The sequence below is a fragment of the Chelmon rostratus genome, chromosome 17 (assembly GCF_017976325.1).
Source record: "Chelmon rostratus isolate fCheRos1 chromosome 17, fCheRos1.pri, whole genome shotgun sequence".
NCBI lineage: Eukaryota > Metazoa > Chordata > Actinopteri > Chaetodontiformes > Chaetodontidae > Chelmon > Chelmon rostratus.
The window spans coordinates 5,018,061-5,037,846 of record NC_055674.1 but is presented as its reverse complement, the minus strand read 5'-3'; the positions used below and the strand labels follow the sequence as shown (position 1 = coordinate 5,037,846).

At 42.7% G+C, this 19,786-nt stretch overlaps 1 protein-coding gene across 1 annotated transcript; it reads left to right on the top strand.

Annotated features, from left to right (window-relative positions):
- The first annotated feature begins 58 nt into the window (after nt 1-58).
- Nucleotides 59-19,711, top strand: plcd3a (phospholipase C, delta 3a). The gene is made up of 15 exons (XM_041956580.1): nt 59-294; nt 7,320-7,484; nt 11,889-12,117; nt 13,402-13,531; nt 13,958-14,183; nt 15,082-15,283; nt 15,392-15,536; nt 15,786-15,938; nt 16,029-16,181; nt 16,286-16,436; nt 16,584-16,700; nt 16,975-17,153; nt 17,641-17,776; nt 18,087-18,236; nt 18,321-19,711. The coding sequence occupies exons 1-15, from the start codon at nt 219-221 to the stop codon at nt 18,461-18,463; spliced, it is 2,355 nt and encodes a 784-aa protein (XP_041812514.1). The 5' UTR covers nt 59-218; the 3' UTR covers nt 18,464-19,711.
- The last annotated feature ends 75 nt before the right edge of the window (nt 19,712-19,786 follow it).

The following is a 19,786-nucleotide window of genomic DNA, read 5'->3' as shown; positions in this document are numbered from 1 at the left end:
AGGCATGGAGAGCAACGCCGGGGAGGGACTTTTTAACATGTGGAAAAGGAGTAACTGTTGCACTCGGCTGTCTCTCTCTACTCGGGGGCCTTTCTGAGGCAGCATAACTCTGCGCTTGCGGGGAGACACCTGCGCCCACAGACTACCACACACAGTTAACGGGCAAGAGTATTGAAGTCGCGGGCTGCTGTCATTTTCGCTTTCCATAAGTTGTGGTAATGTTAGGAAGCGCGAAGTCACCGGCCACCAGCTCCAGGGAGGAGGGGAGGGCGATGGATCCCGGCAGAAGGCTCGGTAAGGAAACCTCCAAAACTTGCCACAAAGTTAGCCGTCTGCTCCAGCCTGAGACAAAAACACCATAATGTCAGCATGAGTGCTTAAATATGTGTCTGTGTGGCTTTACAGTGACAGTATCTGTGGTATTCAGTGTTTTTGTCCTCATGCCATGGCATTCTTCAGACCTTATCTGCAGTGATTTCAGTCACTCCTATCATGTTAAATTATTCTCACAACACTTCAGCCGGGTGTTAGAGTGTAAGAGCATCTGCTGTATTTTAGAAATGATATATTCTGGCTTTTATCTTGGCGTTTTATGTATTTTGTGTTATCAATACCTTTGCTATAATAGTTATTGAAATACTACTGTTGTGATATTTGCATCCTTTTTAAACAGATGATAAGATTGCTTACTCTCCCAGCTGAATACTGACTGAGTGAATGAGTATTCAGGACTATATTTACTGTTTCTGTGCTTGTGACCTACTTGCCTGGTTATACCCCAAGTTCAAAAGTCAAGTAATTTTATTGGAGGAAGCAGTGTAAGACAGCTGCCTCATAGTTTTTATTTTGAATGACAGAGTTACTAAGCAGATAATGACAGCTCACTGACATCAAATGCAGCTCAAGTGGATAGTGTGTGTGTATGTGTGGGTGTAGCTGGTGTGATCATGTGTTTATGAAGAGCTGAACATGCACACAAGCCCACTGGTGTGATTCAGGCTCCTCACCATGTCCACCCCAGCCTACACTCTCTCCATCCAGCACTGATACTTCACACAAGCCCCCTGAGCTCGCGGTCACGCCTCGCCCCAAAATAGACACCTGCTGGGCAGCGACAGAGCACCTGTCAGAGACCCTGGATGTCTGGAAATGTGGACCACCACTGATGCTGCGTGAGCAGTTTGACCCATTTATGCCTGCAGCCTGAGATTTAGAGTTACATTCATTTGTTTTTCATGTTTTTTTGTTGTTTTTTTTTTGCAAATTAATGGCAGATTAGCTGCATGATATTAAGAGCTGAGGAGTGAAGTTGTTGATCAAATATACTGCACTTTGATTTGGAACATCGGAAAGACATGCAAACTGTTTTCATGATTTCACAATAAAATACAAATTGCAATATTTCCCAACAAGTAGTCATCATAGCTTATCCCCTTTTCTGATCTTCTAACAAATCAGCAGAGTTTATTTTGGCACTCAGGTAACTAAAATCCTGCTCCAAACATTGAATTCCCGACCATTGAGCTCCTGATTTGTCATGTTTTCACAGCAGCGTGCGTGCAGGCATCCAGGCCGGGGTTTTCACACGGCAGACTATGCCGAAACTGTGACACCATGCAGACACATGTTAAAGCATTACTGATGTTTGAGTTATGAAACCGTGTCTCTGTGCCTGAAAGTGTAATACGCCACCACCAATGCTATATTTGAGTGTAACGCTAATACCGACTAATGAAGCCAGTGAGTTCACCCGCCCCCCACCACAACCTCGACCCCTTCCCGCCATGTGCCGTCATAAATCAGTCAGGTGGCCTTCAACCCACCGTGTCTTAGAAGCTTTTTAATGCTTACTGACATCAGATGGAAAACACCACCTACTTTTGTCATTTACGGACTGCGGCGAAGTGAGGTCAGAGGTTTTGAGTCATGTGCTGTCACAGGACTTCTTGTTGGTTCTCTTCTCCCACAGATGAAGTGGCTCATGTGACCCCTGAGCCTGAGATTTGTTGGTTTAGGGAAGTCGTGGATTTCATTTCAGAGAGAGGTGTCCCTGCAAACCCGGCATACGCTCAGGATCTGCACAAACAACATCCATGGTTTGATTTTATGGATCTGGACTATGAGTTCACAGGTTGCACCTATGGACTGAGTGTATTTGCTGTGCAGACAGTCAACACCGACTGGCTTTTTTTTGTTACTGTGTCATGCATACATACATCCACACTGTGCCTACAAGACACCACAAATTCATATAAAACCACATCCAGCTGCGTTTACATTGTCAAACGATATTAGGAGGAGTCCAAAAGGCAGTTTAACCCTGTTGTTCTGATGGCTTTCAAGGGTCAATATAATGGATTTTGTTACAACACACTGAGTTCTCCTTCGCTGAAAACCCCAACTTTTTCATTCAATTTTTCATTTGTTGGAAAATGGTTTATGCTCATTTCTGCATTTTGTCACCATTGTCAAATACGCAGTTCAGTATGTGAACCTTGATAATTGTGGTCATTGTGTGGTCAAAAAAAAAAGAAAAATGAATGAAAAACAAATGCTGATTTTGCAATTACTATTGTTATTATCATTGGTAATAGTAGCAGTGATGTCATTGGAAAACACGCAGCAGTGGGTCTGGGGCATCCCAAGCAATGAGGAAGTAAAGCCAAGGTCAAATCAGATTTATAGACCTTCATGACTAAATTGATCAATAAATCATTGACAGAACCTTTACTCTATAATTATAATTCTGTCTTCTTTCCAGCCTGCTGAGACAAATGTTAGCGAACTTAAACACATCGAAATTTAACAACGATTCCAATATTTGCTAATCTCTCCAGCAGAATATTTAAATCATCATAATATGAACAAGCCAACAGACAATGGGACTCACTCTCCTCGATATCTGAGGAGTCAGTAGCCGGAGGAGGAATCCAAAATAAATGAGATAGCTTATGATTCAGGCCTCATGTCTTTGTTTAATATATACATATATATTGTAAATTTCTTCAAGCATGAGCAATGAAACTAAAAGTGAGCTGTTATTAATGACGGTGATAACACAGAAAATATTAAAGGTGTGACAGCTGATGCGAATGATTCCTCACTGTGTGGTCATCTCTTGCTTATTAATGAGTAAATGAATGATGTATCACTCGTTAGGAAAGACAAAGCGAATGTGAGAAGTGAGCGCTGTTTATTTTCAGCTGAACACAAAGAGGCTGCTCTGCTTTCATGTTCCACTGCGGGCTGTCCAAAAAACCATTGGCAGTAATTCTGCATTTCAAAATAACACTTGGTTTGTTTCTAATCCTTTTTCTGGGGAATCTGTTCTCAGATCAGACCAGAGGCACAACTCTTTCTTGTTTTTTTGTCAAGCTCTCCTCAGATCATCTTTTAGCTCTAATTTCCATTAAAGACTGGACCTTGTATGAAGACATGCAGAGACGACTGCCCTACTTGCTGCCTGACCCGTCTCGTGGGAACAACTGTGGGACAGAATTAAGAAAATTGAATTGACCCTCCACCCATATCATATCAGCAACACCAGAACTTGTCTATCTTTATGTAAGTGTAGAATCCTGGCTAGCTGGCTCTCGTGACAGTTGTTATGCTGAGAGAAACGTGAACCGCGTCCCCGGAGGTGCTGGTATGTGGGCCTGAGTGAAGAGGACTCAGTCTATCTCCGACCAGCTGATGTAGTTATTTTCTTTTTCTGGTCCTCCTCTCAGTTTGGAGGCTCCCCCACTGCTCACAGCGTTGATACACCCTCAGGGAAGATATCCCCTCTGGGATTGATTTGAATGTTTACTGTTATCTCACTGCTGGTTTCTTTTTGCTTTTATCCAATTGTGCACACACAGAACCGCTATTCAACAGTTTTTAGGGATGGGTCGGCTCGTCCACCGCTTTGGGGCGGAGTGAAATATCTCAACAACTGTTCATGCATTCGTGGTCCACAGATGATGAACCCTAATGGCTTTGATGATCCTCTGTCATTGTAGACATGATAGCATACTGAAGTTAGCATTTAGCTCAAAACACGGCAAATAAAACTAGTGACACCCCCCTCAGCATCAGCTTTATGTTGTGGTCAGTACTACTTAGCAAATGTTATCATGCTATTGAGCTAATCTATTAATGTTAAACATGATAAAAATCATAGGTTTCCATTGTGTGTTAGCGTGCTGAAGTTAGCATTTAGCTCAAAACACTGCAGTGCAAAGACACAGAGGCAGTGTGGCTAACATTTCATTTTAGCACCACCACCAAAATTTTAATTACTTTGGTTTTTGGCCAAATGAAAGTAGTGACATCCCCCTCAGCATCAGCTTTATGTTGTGTTACTTAGCAAATGTTATCATGTTATTAAGCTAATCTATGATGTTAAACATGATAGAAATCATTGGTTGCCATTGTGTGTTAGCATGCTGATGTTAGCGTTTAGCACATTGCTGTGCCCTGGTACAGCTTCGCAGAGCAGCTAGCATGATTGTAGACTAGTCTTATTCTAACTTTCTATCTCAAACATTGCTACTTGTGCTGCTTTTCCTGTTCTTCTTCTGTGCTGCTGTCTTGAAACGCTTGCATTAGAATAACATCAGCATGGTTGCTAGCTAGTTGCCATGCAGGGCTTTGATTGACCATTTGATGAAGTGGATGTCAACCAGATTTTCAGCAGGAGGCGAGGAAAAGAAAACACGATTCAGTCCTCTGGCCTGAAGAATCGTGCCCATCCCTTTGTGCACACCCTCATGAATAGGCTTTGTATGGTGTATCAAAATGTGAAAGTGTATTGCAAACTGTGGACTGGCCCGCACTCGCAGACTTGTGCTCACTTGTTCTGTTGCGGTGAGATATTAAAGTGATACTGGTCCGACAGAATGCAAGAATGTGGTTGAGGTTGGAGAGGCAGTAATAAAAGGTGAAGCAGCGGGCTGAGACAGAGACAGTGAAGGCTGTTTGGGCAGCTTAACGTGGTCAATGACCTGCATTTAATCAGGTCCATGTGCTCTGCTTGTGGGAATGCCTTGCATGTGGTAACAGCTTGGAAAAACAGGCTTGTTATGGATGGAGGGCTGGTGGGGGGATTTCTTTGTATTCAGCCCTGATGGGGAAGAATCCTCGGCTCCAGTTTGTTTCTCATCGGGGAGGGGAGCCGAGAGCGGCCTTTGGGGGCCCTCTGAGCAGCTTCAACCATTTGGCTCTGACAGTATGAGGACTGTGGTTTAAAGAAAAGAAAAAGAATGCCAACTGTGTGTGGACAAATCTTTAGGGGTGAGCAGAAGAGTAAGACTAAGCCATGAAGAATAATTTGACAAGAGCGAGAGTTTGTTTAGACGTCTCCTTTGAATAGTCGTAAAAGAGAAAAGAGCTCTGTGAGAGGTCCCATTCATCCCTGCGAAAGAAGCAATGAGGCATAGCTGCATGTCCTTGAGCAGTTGTACTGTAAAGCTGTAGCTGCATTATTTTACCATAATATGTTGCAAAGCAGTTTGCTATAACCAGGTTCTTAACCAAACCTTTAAAACAAACTCGTCGTTTGTTTTACGCCCGTTTTGCACAATGTTAATTTGCATTATGCAGAACGTTCAAACCAGTTTTGACCCTGAATGGACCAATATTTATCTGTAAATTTAGCTCAAAGAACCTAAAATGTAGTCAAATAATGTAATAAGAAAGAAATAGAAATAATTGTTTATATTCACAAAAATGAATGCAGCTTCCATGTGGTTTTAAATGTGACTCCCTCCACAGTCTTGGATTGCAGCCTGAACCCTCTGTGAGTCTGTCATGTTTGAACTTTTGGAATGAGAGTCAGAGAAACTACTGTTTAAACATTCGCTGCATGTCCTTTCACCTTCGACCCCGCAGTCCAAAATCATCCTTATCTTCAGACCAGAGCTGCCGCTGACAGCTCTGTTCATTATTGATTATTTTGGCTGCTTTTTGGATTAATCATTTAAATTTCTCAGAGGGCAGTGGGACATCTTGAGATCGCTTGTTTTGTCCAACAGTCCAAGCCCCAGCTCGTGGTGTCGGCTCTACTTTAGTCCTCATTTAATCAAAACCAGCTCATGTAAAAATGTGCTTGTAGATTCAAAAGAAGTTGCTCGTGCCAGCCTTCGGCTCTGTGATTGATGGTGAAACTTTTCTTATTTTTTACAAGCTTAGCACGTGTACCAAACACTACAGTTATTTGTTTTGTGTTTCAGTGATAACACATGACTGGACTTAAACTCAGTGCTGAGCTCTCAACTTAAAGCTTTCGTCTATGTTCACCCTTCTTTGCTGCCATCTTTTATTTCCACCTATAACGTGCCCCGATCCCTTCAGTGCTCACAACAAATACCAGTCCGTTCTCAGGCTCTGCATTTGTTTTAGCTTCTTGATTACATTTCCACAGCGAGGCAGAACGAAGCAGGCAGACACTTTGAAACTTTCCATACTGTAACTCCTTTTCTGCAGCCTGTTGGCATGCTGCTGCCCCTGGAGAGACATAAATCTGCATATTATCATGAGTGATTCGCATCACAGCATCTCTCAGCTTTGTTTTGAACTGAAAGTATGGTTTTCATTGTTAGAGGAAAGTCTAGACTGGATTTTCAAGACAATCCTTGAACCTTCTGTGTGACCAGTATGAACTGCTGGTCATTTCCCTTAAGGTTTGTATATAAAACACAAGCTTGGGTTTGGGGTATAAGCAGAGAAGTGTTGACCATATTTGTGAGGCCAACTTGAGAAATACAAGGTCAGGTCTGTTTTCAGTGAGTTATTACTATTGTATGAGAGTTAGTTATTTTTTAAAAGTAACATCCACTGCCAAGCCCTTAGAAATGAAAAAAAAAACAAGCAAAAAACAATAATCAATTTAGGTCCAGAGGCATTTAGATAATTACTGTACTTTACTTATCTTTGGTTTATGAAAAAAACCCTTCAAAGCTGTGTGTTGTGCTAACATGCTCAACTTAGACAGACATGTTAAATATTTTATCTGCTTAACATCTGCATGTTAGCTTTGTCATTGTTAGCATGCAGATGCTAAGATGATTGTTTTTATAGTATTTTTTTAATCAAGTTCTTTAAAGGTAGTTGAGTGTTTGTGTGTCTTTTTTGTGTTTTAATGAAGTGTTTGATTGTGACAGCGTCGTCAGGGAGGACGGGCGGTTGAACATTAGGTATGAACTTCTGCTGAACCTCGTTAGACTCATTACATAAAGCCTGTGTGTGGCCGTCGTGACTCAGCGTCAAGTTGAATCACACTTTATTTTTACATTAAAACTTGCCTTTTTTTGTTTCTTGTGTGTGTGTGCGCGCTCCAGGGCTGGACAACGAGGACATACGCGTGATGATGCAGGGCTCCAACATGATGAAAGTTCGATCTTCGAGGTGGCAGAAGAGCCGAAACCTGCGGCTGCTGGAGGACGGCCTCACCGTGTGGTGCGAGTCCACCAAGAGCTCCCGCAAAGCCAAAGCCCGGCAGACATGTGAGTATCGCTGAAACTGGACTTTATGATCGGGGAGAGCGGTGAGGAGAGCACAGTGTGTGTGTGTGTGTGTGTGTGTGTGTGTGGGCTGGCTTGAGCAGACTAATCATCAAGAGGGAGGATTTAAGGTGGAAAAGAGGCAAAGGACCAAGTGGAAAAGGGTTTAGGAGAAAAGAGAGCGCTGAAAGTGAGATTGCTCATGAATAGGAATTGGTCTTGTAGGGTGAAAAGAGGAGAAACTTAAGTGATATTAGATTAGGAAAGAGCTTCGCCTGGAGGGAAACTTATCTGCAGGGGAGTCGTGCAGAAACAAACCAGCACCTACACCAGTACGGACTGGGATGTGACTCAACGCGTTCATTCAGCCAGCTTATTGTTCAGGGTTGTTGAGCTGTTTTATCTTGGCTCTATCTCACGCCCTCTCCTCCACTTCGCCTTATTAAAGTGGTTGTTTGTTTCCTTGGTGAGTGAGCAGACTAATTATGGGCTTTGCAACCTGGCTAAACAATAATCATGTGTAATTTATGTACCAATTCATGAAAGGGATAGAAAGAGCCAGGTACGGTGTGCTGGCTTCCTTTGCTTTGTCGTGTGAGGTCCAGATCAGAGGGTGAAGCTGGCGTTAGCTCACTAATGACAGCAGTTCCCACAATGCACAGAAAGTGGACTCTGGTCGTTATCTGATTGGGTGACATTAAGCGACATTGTGGGATGTAATAATTAATCTCAAGGACGTGGGTTTGGTTCAGCAGAGCGGGGGCACAAAGCAGTCAGTGGTTGTGCAACAGCAGTAAAAAAGAATATACAAGAATTTTTCTTCATTTGCATAAATTAATATTGTCATTTTATCATATAAAGTTTCTGACCACCTTTTTCAATGTGAACATTAAACCTTTAAAGTGAATATTTTCAACATTTTATTTTAAAAAATGCAACTTTTTTCAGCCCTGAGTAGTGTCTGCAGTCTTCCCCACGAGCTGCATAGAGCCCCAACAACCTCCACCAAGAAGGTAGGCAGCCTGAGAGGCAAGATCCAGGGCAAAAACAGCTACATGGAATAATCCAGGCCGCACTGTGGCAGAGGGCTGTCCAGACTGAAAGCTCGTTTTTTATAAAGTAAAATTATCTGCATGGCTAGCAGACATGGTAAATTTTGATTTTTCGCAATTGGGTGGTCTGGCCCTTTAAACATCCATCTGCTGGTGGATTGAGTAGCCGGTCTGAAGGTGGATCAGAGATCCACTAGTGAAGATCCAGTGGCCTTTGTGAAAGGAAAGAAAAGGGGAAACAGAGCAAAACAAACAAAAAAAAGAAGTAAGTTTAGCGGTTTCTCTCACAGCAGATAACAGGAAACAGAGAAAAATTATCTGAGCCTGGCACGTTGGGTTTAAATGCAATTTTCTTTTCCAATGTTCAGGCTTGCAGCTGGCTGAAATACACTAAAAAGCTTTTCTCACCCGTGCACATTCAAATCTCAGCCTGCTAGCTTCCTCATACAAACGCCAGGAGGTGATAAGGTAAAAAACAAGATTAGATTTCCTAGATTCAATTTACAAGATCTTTAAATGTAATTTTGTAAAAGTAAATCTTGTTTTTTTAATGTAAGTACTTTATCTCGTGAATTAATTTTCTTTCTCCTTGAGTATTTAAGGCATCATGCGTGAGGGAAATAACAGTTATGCTCAGTAAGGAAGTAATAAGGAAGCAAAGGAGAACTTTATGTCCATGATGCATCCATTGTTTCAAACTTCCAGTCAGTTATTAATACTGGGATGTTGTGTCCAAGCATGCATGCTTTCTCTGAAATCAGTGTGAGGTTGTCAGAATGTAGGACACACAGCATCTCAGAGTTACGCCCAAAGAGACAATAAAACGGGAACACCGAGACTTTATATCTGATGGCTGTGTTAATCATAAAAACAATATCAATTCCGAGAAGATGGTGGTTTTTAGAGGACAACATCATCCCTTTTTTTTATATAGAGATTAGACCCTGTGGAGAAAGTCAAGGTGCAGGTCAATTATTTAAGCTTGAGGTTTCTTTATGTTTCAGTTTTTTGGAGCAAACTCTTCTCTTGGAATGAAAATTTACAGCAAGGGAGCTACGGTAAAGGTGTCAGCAGACATATACGAGATCAATCTCTCTCGCCCTCTTTTATTCTCTTCCTCGTTGCTTGACCTTTCGCTCTCCCTCCTCTCCACCGGGGCGATGTTGGAATGCATTTTAATGCTAACCCATGCTAGCCTCACGGAGCGGGTCGCTGGGTGGTGAAGGCCGTCTTGATTGTGCTGCAGCCGTGCCAGAAATAGACTCAGAGTGGTTAACACTCCTTCCAATGGTGACAACATGTAGTGTGAAGGCAAATACTGATAATGCCGCACTGGCAGGCTGCTGAGCACCATATCTGTGTGTGTGTGTGTGTGTGTGTGTTTGTGCGAATCCAGGATGGAGGCTTGGCTTGCTTCCTCTTTTTCCGAGCTCCAGACGCTTCTCCAGGTCCAGTGTGATCTGACGCCCGTAGCCCAGTGCTGTGTCTTCTGCTCAAGAGCACTTGGCAATGAATACAACACTTCACACTTCTGCTGTCCCTTTCTAAACACCACACACACACGCACACACACACACACACACACACACACACATGCATGTCACTTTCGCCATGTCTCTGGGATAACCACTAAGCAGGAATGTGGAGTAATTTTGAAGAGGTGGACGGCAGAGGCTTTATGACCTCCACTAACAGAAAGAGGCTATTGTCAGGGCAGACAGTGCTTATTACCCAACTGAGTGATCACCACACTGCAGGCATCCCAGAGCAGAAATAGACGAGCTCCTGTGCTAAACAAAGTTGTTGTGTAAGGATCAGCGTGTGTTTGTGTTTGGCCCTGTCTTTTCTGGCGTTGCCCGGACTCACCGGAGCTAAACGAGCTAAAGAAATCACGTTAGGTTGTAAATCTCAACCTTTTTGCCCAGACAAAAGCACACTGAGGTAAAAACCACTATCAGAGAATGTATGTGTGTTTGCAGAGTGGTGAACAGTTCAGCCAAAGAGGGTTTTTACATTTGCAAAAGCATAAAAGGTAGAACTACTCAGTAACTGTCAGGACAGTGAAACATGAGACACACGATGAAATCAATTAAAATTAATTTGTTAATAGAAATGTGTTTTCAGTCATGTCATTCAGACTGAAATATCTCAACAATTCTAAATTGGATTACCATGAAACTTGGTTCACACATGCATGGTGCCCAGAGGATGAATCCTACTGACTTTGGTGATCCACTGACTTCCCTTCTAGCGCCACCGGCAGGTCAGAGTTTTGTCTTGTTCTGTGAAATATCTCAACATCTTCTGCAGACATTTGTGGTTCCCAGATGGTGAATCTTAGATATGTTGGTGATTCCCTGTCTCTCCATATAGTTCCATCATCAGATCAAATTGTTTTCATTATTGATTGAATTGAAGCTACATATTATTTCTTTGATTAATGAATTTATCATTTAGGCTATGAAATGTCAAATTGGAGTGAGAAATGTCCATCATAACCTCTCAGAGCCCAAAGTGATGTTTTTAAAGAGCTTGTTTTATCTGACCAACAGTCCAAAACCAAAAAAAGAAAATTTTTGCTCTCATATATAATAAAAACTAGCAGCAAATTCTCACATTTGCGAAGCTGGAACCAGCAAATTTTTGACATTTTTACTTGAAAAATGGTTGATTGGTGATGTGGTGAATGGTGATTATGAAAATAGTTGCTATTTAATTTTCTTCGGATTAACAAGTTGACTGATCGTTGCAGCTTTGCCTTTCTTTATGACTGAACACACGCAAAGCTAGCGACATTGCTAATCAGTGGTAATAGCAAATGTTAGCACTCTAGCAACTTAGATGGCAAATATGGCAAACATTATACCAGCTCAACAACTACAATTTGCATTGTCGTTTTTAGCATGTTAGAATGCTGATGTTAGCATTTAGCTAAAACAACCTGACAGTAAGCCGCAGATTCTTTATTCTGGTTTTTATTACATATCCCATAAACCAACCCTGCAAATGATCCCATGCAGTTGAGATAGTAACTGCTATAAAACCCATTAAGAAGGCCTTGCTCTTTGACTATCAGCAGACGGGGACAACCCAAAAGGTCCAGCTAGTTATTTACATGCCAATTTGTGTGCTGTTAAGAGCCATAAAGTTGCAGGTTAAAATTATCCTGTTGAGAAACCTGTAAAGTGCATTTTATATTTTACAATCATGTTGTAATGTCACATTGCTTGGCACGCATGAATCCCTAAAAACACACGACTTTTGACCCTTAGCCGCTTTGCTCCATGTGTTGCTGCAATGTTTACTCGACAACACGAGCACTTCTCGGGTCTGAACTCTTTGTCTCCTCTCCCAGTCGCAGTGACAGAAGTGGAGTGTGTGCGTGAAGGCTGCCAGTCCGAGGCGCTGAGGCGTCTGACCGGGTCGGTGCGAGAGGACCAGTGCTTCACGGTGGTCTTCAAGGGATCCAGGAAGAGCCTGGACCTGGTGTGCCCCTGTGAGGATGAAGCTCAGCGCTGGGTGCGAGGGCTCCGCTCTTTAAAGCACCATGTGGCCAACATGTCTCAGAAGGAAAAGCTGGATCAATATCCTGCCATTTTCCAGTATGCTTGAATAAGTGTTGCCTGGCTGAGGCAGCACTCCTATGAGGACTTTCACATGTGCCGTCCCACATTCTCAGCATAGCTAAGACGAGCAGGACCGACCAGTTAAAAAAGCCCTGCCTAAATATAGACTATCACTGTTCATTTCAGTCCCTTATACTCAGAGGGTAATGTGAGCGTAGGTCTCAGGTAGTTTATGTCATTACGATTCTGCTTCTTCTTCTTCTTCTGCTGCTGCTACTTAATACGCCCTCATCCTCTGTTGATGTATTTTCAACATATAAATCAGCAGGGCAATTATCTTGTTTGTGCTATCTTGTCATCTAGTTTATCCTGTTACTGTAGACTTTCAGTAGCCTGGGAGATCTTTATCTGAAATGGCGTGAGCTTTCTGTGTTACAGGCCGGTGACAGCAAACTAAAATAAGTCTCTTGTTGCTATCGACTCTTTAATGCAGTGACATTACATTCATTTGGCAGATGTTTTTTTTTCCCAAAAGGACTTAGAACAATTGCATTCTGCCTGCATGGAAACCAGAGTTAGATCAAAAATAGCCAGCACCACAAACTGCATCCTCCAAAATGATCATCAAGTTGAACTTCTCTCTAACACAGCATCAATAAGTGAACATAACCTTCATGAAGGTGGGATTTATTGCAGGGCTGCTGTATTAGACTGCATAAGCTTTAACTGGGTGCGACCTAATAAACTGACAGCTGAGTGTATGTGCTGCACCCTGAAGCACAGAAAATGTTGAGCCTGAACTGTTGAAAGCATCTAATCATGTTGTCTGTGTTTTTTAGTTGCCTAGCGTAGCTCTAAGTGACAGCTACAGGTCCAAGAGCCCTGAACGAGGACGTTTACATTAAAGTCGCACTATCAAGGGATCACTTCCCGACCAGCACGGACAGGAAAAATGAATACCGCAGCCAATAACTCTCTCTGTGTACTTATGGGCGAGTGAGTGTTGTAACAACATTGTGCACAAAACTTTCTCAAGAGGACATGGAAGGAAAGAAAAAGAAAGAAACCTTAGGTGGGTATACAGAAAACAGGAGGGGGCTCCAAGGAAAACAATAGGTGTCGAGTGGTTTGATAACAGAATGGAGCTCAGTAAGAACTCTTTGATTTCTCTCCTTGGCAACAAGATCCACATCAGGAAGCATAATCCAGTGTAAGACTTCAGTGACTCTCTGCGTATTATGAATCCAAAGACTGCCTTAACTGTTCAGGTTTTAGTCCGGTTTTATTCCTTAACCACTAAACTTGGATCCGAGGCTACCTGAAGCGAGCGGATCAGAACCAGGACGGCAAGATGAGCTACGACGAGGTCAAACGGCTGCTCCAGATGATCAACATTGACCTGAGTGAGCATTATGCCCGCTCTTTATTCAAGGTCAGTGTCCTCATGTGTACATTATGTGCATTTTAAAGCTCCTGTAAAATATCCTCATTTTAGTGTGACACCATGGAGTCTAGAGTCTGTGGTCCATTACAAAATCAGTGGCAAGCCAACCACCAGCCCCCCTCCACATTTTTATCCCCTCCCACAACAAATCAAGAGCCAGTTATTTCTTTTTTGTGGGGGATTACTGCCTGCTGTGTCCCTCAGATCTCTATTACAGCTGAAATGTTTACAATGCTGACCCTCCTCAGAGAACTATATTTTTAATGTACGTTTGCGCAGCTGGGTGGAATTATTATGGCGATGCTTTCCCCTTGGGGAACTCGAGGCACTCCCAAAATAAAAGCATGGTTTGTTTGATTCGTGTCTCCGTTCCTCAGTGTGCGTTTGATTGTTTGTGTTTTTTAAATATCCCAGAGGTGTGACCGATCCGGTGACAGCCGCCTGGATCACATAGAGATTGAGGAGTTCTGCAGGGAGCTGCTGCGACGGCCTGAGCTGGACGCCGTGTTCAGACACTATTCCAGTAACGGTTGTGTGCTCGCCACTGCTGAGCTGCGCGACTTCCTGGGAGACCAAGGAGAAGACGCCTCACTGAATCACGCTCAAAAGCTCATCCTCACCTATGAGCTCAATGACTGGGGTGGGTCCCAGAAGCACTCATTAAAGGCTTCAGGATTTACTTCTCTAAAGACTGTGGCGAAATTATGATGATTCACTTATGTTTCCAGCAGTGAAAGCGGATTTGTTTTAAGGAAGAACTAAACAGTTAGCATGAGCAGTAATAGCCACCATAGCAGAGTTGACAGTGACATGTTCAAATACGTTCTGTTCACGAGAGATTCAAGAGAAAAAAAGGCCAAAAAGGGCTTATTTCTTACCTCTACCTAAAGTAAATTAAAACTATGTAGGATATAGATAGATAGATAGATAGATAGATAGATAGATAGATAGATAGATAGATAGATAGATGATATGACAGAAAAAACTAAAAAGTATGCAACAAAAAGGTATTTTTTAAAGCAAGACTATGTTGCTTATGTTGAACAGTGGCTACAGATGACAATTAGTCGATTGTGCTAAATGCTAAACTACTTTTTAGCTAAAATATTAATCTATTGCAACCATTGCACAAATGGTGAAGAGTCATAAAGTCAGTGAGCTAAGTCAGAACTGTTGCTTTAGATAACAATATTTATCTAAAACATACCCTTCTATCATTAACTTGTATTTGCCACCATACACCAGTCAGGCTACAGCAGCTAAGCCACTGAATGTCTTGAGCTGAGCTCTGGTGAGTGAGATGTTTGGGAAGATAAAGATTAGATGACAGTAAGAGAAAATCTTTGAATCTGTGATCTGCATCATTTCCTTTAATGCACATAAAAGTACGTATTTAAAAAACATTTTTGGAGTTGATCAGGTACAGTAATTGCAACACTACCTCTGTGCTAATATACGTTGTTTGACCCCTTCAGTTAGACCCTCACCGGTCCTGCTGATAAACCAACTCAATGGAAACTCTTTGCCATTTATTACAGCTCAGAAGAACCAGTTCATGACGCAGAATGGTTTCACCATGTACATGCTGTCCCGGGAGAACGATGTGTGTATCCCCGACCACGCCAGAGTCCACCAGGACATGAGCCGCCCTTTGTCCCACTACTTCATCTCCTCGTCGCACAACACTTACCTTACCAAGGACCAAGTGACCAGTGCCAGCAGCACTGAGCCCTACATCAGGTATTCAGACACTGACCCGTCGAACAGCTGTTGAGATCTTCTTAATCTATGCGTTAACCCGCTATGATCGTCCAGTGGCATAAGATTCAGCATGTCTCTCACCGACAGGGCTCTGAATCAGGGCTGCCGCTGTGTGGAGCTGGACTGCTGGGATGGAGATAAAGGTGAACCTGTCATCTGCCACGGCCACACTCTCACCTCCAAAGTGCCTTTCAAGGTGGTCATTGAAACCATCGCCCAGTACGCCTTCAAGGTAAGAGGAACTTGCTTTGCTGATGCTTGCTGCTCCTCGTCACCGCTAACGAGGAATAAATGTAAGTGAGCAGTGGTCAGTAAACAACTCCAGATGCACTTCTTGCACACTTGGCCCTGAGGCAACCCTGTGGTATTTTGTTTTCACATTCGACAGCATTGCAGTGTTAGGTCCTGCATTGCTATTATGCGATCTAATTGCATTTTAATGGCTTGGCATAAACAAGCTCCCCTGTGTTTCTCCCTGCAGGCGTCCCCATACCCTCTAATCCTGTCCTTGGAGAACCATTGTTCTGTGGAGCAGCAGGTTGTCATGGCCCAACAGCTCCGCACCATCCTGGGCAGCAAACTTCTCACTCAGCCCCTCAGCTCCAAGCCACTGAAGGATCTTCCTTCTCCTGAGGTACAACACACACAGCTGCATCCTTTTTTCAAAGACTCTGCTTGTCTGGTTTCCTAATGAAGTAATTTGTTCCAATGACCTTTGTTGCAGGAGCTAAAGGGGCGTATTCTGGTAAAAGGGAAGAAGCATATTCCTTATCTGGGCCAGCTTGGTAATAATGGCAGCTTTGCCAGCTTCTCCTCAAGCTCTGATGATGAATTAGCAAGCGGCAATAAGAACACACCCAAGAAGGATCCTGCAAAGGTCAGCCCGCTCAGGAGGGGTTGCCATTAAACCTGATAACGCTGCTGAAGTGAACTTTGTATATAATTGACCAGTTATTTTATGTTCACCTTTGTCCCTCTCAGGTCTGTTCTAAACTGAGCCCAGAGCTATCAGAGCTGGTGGTGTACTGCAGAAGTGTCCCCTTCCGTGGGTTTGAAAATGTACCTGAAAAACCTCCAAATGAAATGTCCTCCTTCTCTGAGAGCGAGGCCCTCAGGCTCATCAAAGACGCGGGTACAGCAGTGGAAATTATTGCATCTTGACACGTCCGAGAGAAAGAAAAAGATTTTGTGACACTACTTTGCTGCAGCTGATTCTACAGAAAATATAATCAGCCTCCAGTGTATCATGGCATGTGGTTTTCTATCTTTTCATTTGCAGGGAAGCTTTTTGTGAGACACAACAGCAGGCAGCTGAGCCGGATCTATCCCTCTGGCCAGCGCCTCCAATCATCCAACTATGATCCTCAGGAAATGTGGAACTGTGGCTGCCAGATGGGTTAGTGCTCCAGACTAGAAGCTAGGATGCTGTTCTGACATCAGCAAATTAAGGCAATTCATTTGAAAAACATTATGTGGTCAGTAAGTGCCAAAGAAGCCTTATTCCGACTCTCATTTCTGCAAATTGCTGCTACACCAACAACATATTGCAGTCACCGATTTAACTGATTCATAGACTGTAATTCAGCGTTCACCGATGCTGAAATGTTTTCCGTCTGCACGTGTGCGATCAGGCTCGCCGTGTTACTGACTCCACTCTCTGTGCTGTGCAGTGGCTCTGAACTTCCAGACACCCGGGGAGCAGATGGACCTGAACCAGGGTCGCTTCCTCCCCAATGGTCGCTGTGGATACATCCTCAAACCGAGCTTCCTGTGCAGCCCCACGTCCAACTTTAACCCAGAGAACACAGGAGGAGGCCCCGGTCACGTCCCCACCCAGCTGACTATACGGGTGAGCGGTAAACTATTGAGTAACAGTGTTACACCAAATTTTGATTGGTCGACTCAAATCCGTCAAAAATGAGTCATGATTTGATGACATGTGAGAGCATGTCATTTTCTGACATGGTTCTTAGTTTTTGGACATATTTTCTTTATTTAGATCAATACTCCTCACATGTTTATACTTTATTTAACTAGTATTATCTTTTTGTTCCTCCACAGTGTCATTGTACTGTTGTTTCTGTTTACTCTGTACATACATCTACTGCATGTCTGCAGAGGCATCCGTCCTCTGTTGCTGTTTTTTGGGGGATGTTTTCCTGATGTAAAATGTCCTAAAGACCGAGGCCATCATATTCTGTACAGATTGTGAGGCCCTTTGAGGCACATGTGTGATTTGAGGCGGTCCAAATAAAACTGATTTGACTTGACTTGAATGGGTAGATTACCAATCAGAATTTGATATGAAAGCTGACTGATTACTTTTTGCATTTCAGATAATATCTGCGCAGCAGCTGCCAAAAATCAACATAGAGAAGGCTAGCTCCATTGTGGACCCACAAGTGTGGGTGGAAATTCATGGGGTGGCGATTGATAATGCAAGAAACAAAACACACCGCATTGACAACAATGGTAATTCTGAGACTTCATTATTCACTGCAAAGCATTAACACTAAAGACCAACCTTATTATTAACTGTCTGGAAATTTTAAGCAGAGAGTTAATGCTGTATTTTTTAAAATCTGTTATTGCTGTGATTGCTGTTATGTTAATGCTAATTTTGTAATGATATAAATGCAGGAGGCCGTAGGTGGCTGCCTTGAGCGGCGCAGATCTTTGACATGTTTTTGTAGGAGCCTTTCCTGTCCAACGCCATGATTAGTTTGTTTGGAAGGTACAGGGCAGGGTGAGTGTATTTACAGCTCTTGGGCGCCCTCTACAGGCTTTAACCCTCGATGGGACTGCACCCTGAGCTTCCAGCTGCAGGTCCCTGAGCTGGCCCTGGTGCGGTTTGTGGTGGAGGACCACGATCACACTACCAAAAATGACTTTGTGGGGCAGTTCACCATACCCTTCACAAGCCTACGGACAGGTGCTCATAAAGACCCCCTGCACATTTCACAGAACAGTCACCACTGTGCATTTCGTTTGTAATGTCTGTAATCTTTCTTCTCAGGGTATCGACATGTTCATTTATTGAAGGCAGATGGCTCCAGTCTGTCCCCCGCCACACTCTTCATCCATGTCAAAGTAGCCCGCAGAGGAGTTCCCATGAAATCTGTGTCCGAGCGTATTGCCGCCGCCAAAGGCAAAGCATGACGTGGATCTGAACTGGATGGAAAGCTGCATTTTCTGACAACAAAGGGCTTTGGAGAAGGAGCTCTGAATGTGAGGACAGAGAGAGAGAGAGAGAGACTACTGCTGCTGCCATCCGGTCTCCCAATCCAGACCTCAGACCTGGTCCAATTTACACTGAGCCACTTCCCAATGCAGGAAGAAAGATGTCGTTTATCAGAGATGAAGAAGCTCGCTGGCTCTTAGCAAATGAATTGCCTCGGGCTGGATAATGAATCCATGATCCACTGTGGGGGTGTTTGGTCTTGTCAGTGCTGAGTGCTCTGGAAACAGGGCACTGAGGATTGTGGTTCCTGGAACACACTGATAGTGGATTTGTCACAAAATTAACCTTAATATTGTTAATATGTAGATTATTCCTTAATCTGTTAGACATTTCTACACTTAAGTATTAAGTTAACTTTAAAAATGATAACAAAAAATTTACTTAACTGAGGCTGCGTCATAAATGTTAGAGGTAGGAAAACAAGCATGACAGGCTGTGATCATAAAATGCTAAATGTTAATTTACAAATAATTATTTCAGCATTAGTTGTGATGTACAACAAATGTAATAATGTTTTACTGATTGTCACCAGTGCTGTTCTTCATGAATGTTGAACAAAAGGAAAAGTTTTTTTCAGATTGTCTTACCTGATCGTACAGATACTTGGCACTTTTAATTTCTCTCTGGAGAAAGAATTTATTTTCTGAGATAAATGACAATATATTTCCGCAATTTACGAACAAGCTTGAAATATAAACAGTATTAACTTACAGATAGATGTTTACTTATGTTCTCAAACATTTCAATTGTATTTGCCTCATCAGGCAGTCAGTCAAATTGTGTTTGACTTTTAAAGATATTTGCTTCCAGGCACCTTGACAACCCTGCACAATCATTTCTGTTGCCACTTCTTGTACTTACATTCAAATAAAAAAAATGTGGTTAAACACTAATTATAACAATCTGATACAACCACCAGTTACTGTAGGCTGCAGTGAATCATTCAATACTCTTATAGGGATGTTCCCTGATAATAAAACGGTGCAGTAATGAAAGGTGCTTCGCATGGATTACTGTAATTACAGTATATATGATTAGAATGGGTTTTACAAGCATTTAACAATTGGTGAGTGAAGTATGACTTTGCAGTTTTAAAGCTTATAGGCTATGTTGTGTGAATGTCAGTTGATATTGAAAATACTGTTTTCATAAAAGCACTAATAATACATCACTGTGTGAGCCCTATTTGTGGTTGTTTTGCATATGCTATTACAAGAAAGAGAGCCTGTGAACGTGCATGT